This window comes from Micromys minutus (genome assembly GCF_963924665.1).
Source record: "Micromys minutus genome assembly, chromosome: 13".
Classification (NCBI taxonomy): Eukaryota; Metazoa; Chordata; class Mammalia; order Rodentia; family Muridae; genus Micromys; species Micromys minutus.
The window spans coordinates 14,340,915-14,345,715 of record NC_137982.1 but is presented as its reverse complement, the minus strand read 5'-3'; the positions used below and the strand labels follow the sequence as shown (position 1 = coordinate 14,345,715).

Sequence of the window (4,801 nt, the reverse complement as noted above, 5' to 3'; positions counted from 1 at the left end):
CTATATGCTGGTGGTCTATATGGGACTATGAGTAAAGGGCCATGTGCACTTTAACCATGTTAATACCAATTGATTCTTTCCTCCATCTTTACCTATCAGATCTTGGCTGGGAGCCTCGAAGGTTTTCAGTTAGTTCCAGTAACCCTCAAAAATACACTAACCAGAGAGACGAGAAGGGACTTGCTAAGATATCAACTAGTACTAGCAATAAAGCAAGATTTTGATTTTGCTTCAGAGTTTTTATTTACTCATGGATCAGTGCCTTGGACTGAACACAGAGCTTTGTGCATGCCAAGCAAACACCACGGAACCAAACTACCAGCACATTTAGGAATCTCTCTGGAGACGGTCTCAATACATCTAAGGGTGTAAAGGAGGCTTAAACTCCGGATTCTCCTTTTCCATTCCAGCCTGGGCGCTGGAATCACGAGACTTTGACACTGTGCCCTGACCTAAAGCAATAATTGGAAATCCCAAGAAATCTGAGGCTGAGATTTATACTACTCCATACCGTCTCCACCAGTTCTTGTTGGAGTCTGACTCTATTGTTACCCTTGCCAAACTTGGGTACGAACTAAGCCCAGGATATGTATGGAAGTCTTAAAACAAAAAAGAACAAAGAGATAGCGAGATGGTTCGGTAGAACCTGACCACCTCCATTCGAGCGCACAACCTCCCAGTGTTTTTTCCAGTTTCCAAATATGCTAGCTGGCTCGCTCTCTCACACACACACGGGGCATTGTGGTAAACACCTGGACTGTCAGTATTAGAAAGGGATTTATGGTGAGACCCTGTCTCAAACTTTTTTTCAAGATTTATTTATTTATTACATATAAATACATTGTAGCTGTCTTCAGACACACCAGAAGAGGGCATCAGATCTCATTACAGATGGTTGTGAGCCACTATGTGGTTGCTGGAATTTGAACTCAGGACCTTTGGAAGAATAGCCAGTGCTCTAAACCACTGAGCCATCCCTCTGGCCCCTGTCTTAAATTTTTAAAAAGCGAAAATTTTTTAAATTTTTAAAAAACACATCTCAAGCCCTCCGCACCCTGACACCACCCGCGGCTAGTTCGGGCCCGCACGGACCAGGGAACTTCAGGCTTCCCGAAAAAACAAGTGATCAGAGGAACTGCAGCCTTCGCAGCAGCCAGCCTGGCGCTGTACATCCCGAGATTCAGCTTCCCCAGCTGCGTTGCTTAGCGACCAGCCTACCGAGGTACGGCAGTACGCCCCGGAAGCGGAGGGCCCCAACGACGCGACTACGCGCAGGCGGAGCGGGCCTCCCAGGCCGCGACGCTATTGGCTGTGTTCCGCACCACCCGGCAGTAGTTACGGAAGTCGGTCCCGCCCCTTCCTCTTTCTCTCGAACCGGGCGGCCTCAGCCGTGAGCAACTCAGCAATGGTGAGGCTACGGGAATCGGGTGCCATCGGGCGCCGGGAACACGTGGGGACAGCGGCACGGGGCGCGGGGTGGGTGTGGGGGACTCAGGGAACAGCAGGGGCCTACGAATCTGTGTGGTTGAGCCTGGTCCGGGCCGGCTCAGACTGCCTCCCCTGGCTTGTGCCGCGGCCTCGGGCGCACGGTCCCTCCTTAGCCGCGGAGGAGGCGGGAGCTCCCGCTCAGTGACCCACAGAGACGCTTCTCATGCAGGCCAAGATTAAGGCTCGGGACCTGCGTGGCAAGAAGAAGGAGGAGCTGTTGAAGCAACTGGACGATCTGAAGGTGGAACTGTCCCAGCTTCGCGTCGCCAAAGTGACAGGCGGCGCTGCGTCCAAGCTCTCCAAGATGTAAGTGGTTCTTGAGGCCCCAGTTGGGTGCTTACCCTTCCTGCCCTGGCCCCTTGCGTCTTCTCCCGCCCCATTGCCCTTGGGGTGAGAGAATGGGGCATTCCAGAAGGGCCTTGGCGGTGCCACCTTACATGGGTTGTTGTAATGAGATTGGAAGCAAGTGGTAAGGACCAGGGGACACTTTCGAAGAGACACACTATAGGCTGAGACCATGTGTTCCTGTCACGAGTTGATCTCTTATCACCATGACTAAAATCAACTGTTCTCGGCCTGAACCTGGCTTCAGTGTTCTCTTCACACATGTTCTCTTTCTCCAATTTGTGCTTACTTACACAGGACTAGTCAACTTGAAGGCATGGCCTCAGTTTCTGGCCTTTGGTATAAGTTCTTAGCCTGAGTGTAAAGGTGCAATAAGTCTCCACGTGTACCTGTTGACAAATCTGTCCTTACTCTGGGGCTTTTACCTCCTGGGTAAATAAATAAGGGACTTATCTGTTTTATAGACGAGTCGTACGCAAATCCATTGCCCGTGTCCTCACTGTCATCAATCAAACTCAGAAGGAAAACCTCAGGAAGTTCTACAAGGTGAGCACTGGCCAGGAAATGTTGTGGAGAGGTTCTAGTCTGCATGGGACTAGTCAGAAGTGAGGGTTCACTGGACACTCAGCTAGCTTTATTAACTCGGCTGTGTGGTAGGGGTTGGATTGGGGTTGCTGTGAGATGGAACTGGAACCCAGCCTGAGGTGAAGCTAGTTGTTGAGTGTGTCTCATTTCCTCAGTGTGTCTCACAGCCAAGCTAGCGCCCGCTGTCCCAAGACTTGGAGAAGTTGGGTTGCTCCAAAACACAGTGGGTAAACAGGGACCCCCAGAAGCTTCTCTTCAGAACCATATGAGGACATTAAGAGTACTCCTGGGACAGTTGGAAGATGTCTGTCATAAGTGTTGGTACTTATAAAATTTACTTGCTTTACTAAGAATTCTGTGACTGGAAGTTTCCAGAAGGATTGGGGTGGGGAGCAGTGGCATTTTCGGATAACCCCCCTTAATTGAAGCCATCTGGTGTAGTCTTGAATTGCCTCTGCAATTTTACTTAGTGTTGGGGTTTGGCATGTCAGAGAGTTGTTGTGGTGTGACGCTGCTGCCTATGAGGGACAATTTTGGCTTAGTCTGGTCTGAAGTATGGTTTCCCGGTTTCTTAGTTATTGGGGCCCAGACACACCTAGCACTCAGGGTGCTGAGTGGTATAGGACCTTACCCTGTGCAATGGAACTTACTTGAGTTTTTTGTGCTTCACTGCTAATGGTGACACATGTGGCTTTTCAGCATTTAATGTGACTGGAGAGGGAGGATTTTATTTAGGTGGTGCTTAGGGTTGGACCCTGAGGTCTCACATATCAGACAAGTGTGTAAGTCTGCACTGAACTACCTCCAGTCCACAAAGAACCAGGGTAGGGGTTCTGGGTTTTTGTTTGCTTTTAGACCAGGTAACCCAGAACTCATGGAGGCCCTCTGCCTCTCTAGGGGCTGGGATTACAGGCACCATGCTGTGTGGACACTTAGACTTGAGCTTTGCCATGTGTCCAAACAGTTCTAGAATGATAGGTATGTTTGGTGGCTGCGTTGTGGGCAGAGGTCTAAGTGAATAAAAGCCTGCCTGATGTGGCTCCATGTTCCCACCCTATCTACAGAGCTTTCTGGGGTCCTTCGTTCACCTGCAGGAGCTTGGTGCATGAGAATGTCAACCGGTTGTGCCTGCCCCTTTGCAAGCAGGAGTAGCACTCATAGAGCCCAATTACCCGGTTTTGACGGCTTTTGTGCATGCTGTGCTCTCTGCTTTTGTGGCCGGTGTTACCTAGAGCATTAATGAGCCGTGCCTGGTGGGTCTTCGGGGCAGTAGTAGTCTCCACAGGGCCTGGTGTGTGTGGAGTGCCCTTTGGATTGTGCTGTGGCTTTCTGCTTAGTCACAAGTGAGTGGTGCATAAGAAAACTGAAGCCTAGCTTCCTTTTGGCCCTTTTGGTCTTGAAGTTAGGGGCTTAACGTGCAAATACTAGGTCTGCCGCCCTCTGGTTCCTTATTGGCAGGCCCCAGCTTAGAGAAGTCCAGCTTTTTGTCCCATGTGCTCAGCTGCTTCCCCATCTTCCCAGTACCCCCTGGTGCTCAGACTTGCCCTGTCGTTTCTCTCTCAGGGAAAGAAGTACAAGCCCCTGGACCTGCGACCCAAGAAGACCAGAGCCATGCGCCGCCGGCTCACCAAGCACGAGGAGAAGCTGAAGACCAAGAAGCAGCAGCGGAAGGAGCGGCTGTACCCACTGCGAAAGTATGCAGTTAAGGCCTGAGACAGACAATAAAGTGCATACTGACTGGCTTTCTGCTTCCTGTTTTACACTGGCCGCCTGGGGCCAGTGGGGTGAGGTGGGGAACCAGGTGGCCACTTGCCTACAGCAGGTGACAGCCACCTTATGGGATAGGATAGCGTAGTCCCTGCTGAAGAAATCTCATGGCATTCTTAGTTACCTTGGGCCTGTGGTGGGTGAGCTACATGGAAGAGGTTCTTGACTTTGAGCAGATTTATCAATGTCACATCAGCACAGGGTGAAAATGCAGGCATGGGCCACATCCAGTAACACAGTGTTAGTTCGGGTTAGTGAACCCTACCAGTCACCCTGGTGCCTAACCTTTAGTCAGTCTCAAGGCATTTCCCTGTGCAGCAGTCCCAGACTTTGACCTGGAAGTAAAAACAGGCAGAGTTGGGAGGCGTCAGTACCCTGAGGCCCTGACATGTCTGCAGACAAGGTTTAAGGTACCCTCATAGTTCAGCATTGTTGATGCCACAGATGTGGAGCCACCTGGGTCTTGTCTATTCTGGCTGAAACCTGTGGAAAGGTGAGGCTTATCTGAAGATGGGCTTACTGTACTGGAGTGGTCAACACTGGCCAACTTTTGTTCATCAGGAGAAAAGGGTAGGCTGTTCACCCAGGTGGCATGGCCCCTGGGCTGGAAAAGCGG

At 50.9% G+C, this 4,801-nt stretch overlaps 1 protein-coding gene across 1 annotated transcript; it reads left to right on the top strand.

Annotated features, from left to right (window-relative positions):
* The first annotated feature begins 1,349 nt into the window (after positions 1 to 1,349).
* Positions 1,350 to 4,160, top strand: RPL35 (ribosomal protein L35). Its single transcript, XM_080927128.1, has 4 exons — positions 1,350 to 1,408; positions 1,658 to 1,794; positions 2,298 to 2,379; positions 3,982 to 4,160. Exons 1-4 carry the CDS (start codon positions 1,406 to 1,408, stop codon positions 4,129 to 4,131), a joined length of 372 nt encoding a protein of 123 aa, XP_080783254.1. The 5' UTR covers positions 1,350 to 1,405; the 3' UTR covers positions 4,132 to 4,160.
* Positions 4,161 to 4,801: the final 641 nt, after the last annotated feature.

Bases quoted from the DNA above. Each gene is read 5' to 3' on its own strand.
- RPL35 (XM_080927128.1), top strand. The intron at 1,795-2,297 runs GTAAGTGGTTCT...TCTGTTTTATAG, and splicing joins GCGTCCAAGCTCTCCAAGAT to ACGAGTCGTACGCAAATCCA. The intron at 2,380-3,981 runs GTGAGCACTGGC...TTTCTCTCTCAG, and splicing joins ACCTCAGGAAGTTCTACAAG to GGAAAGAAGTACAAGCCCCT.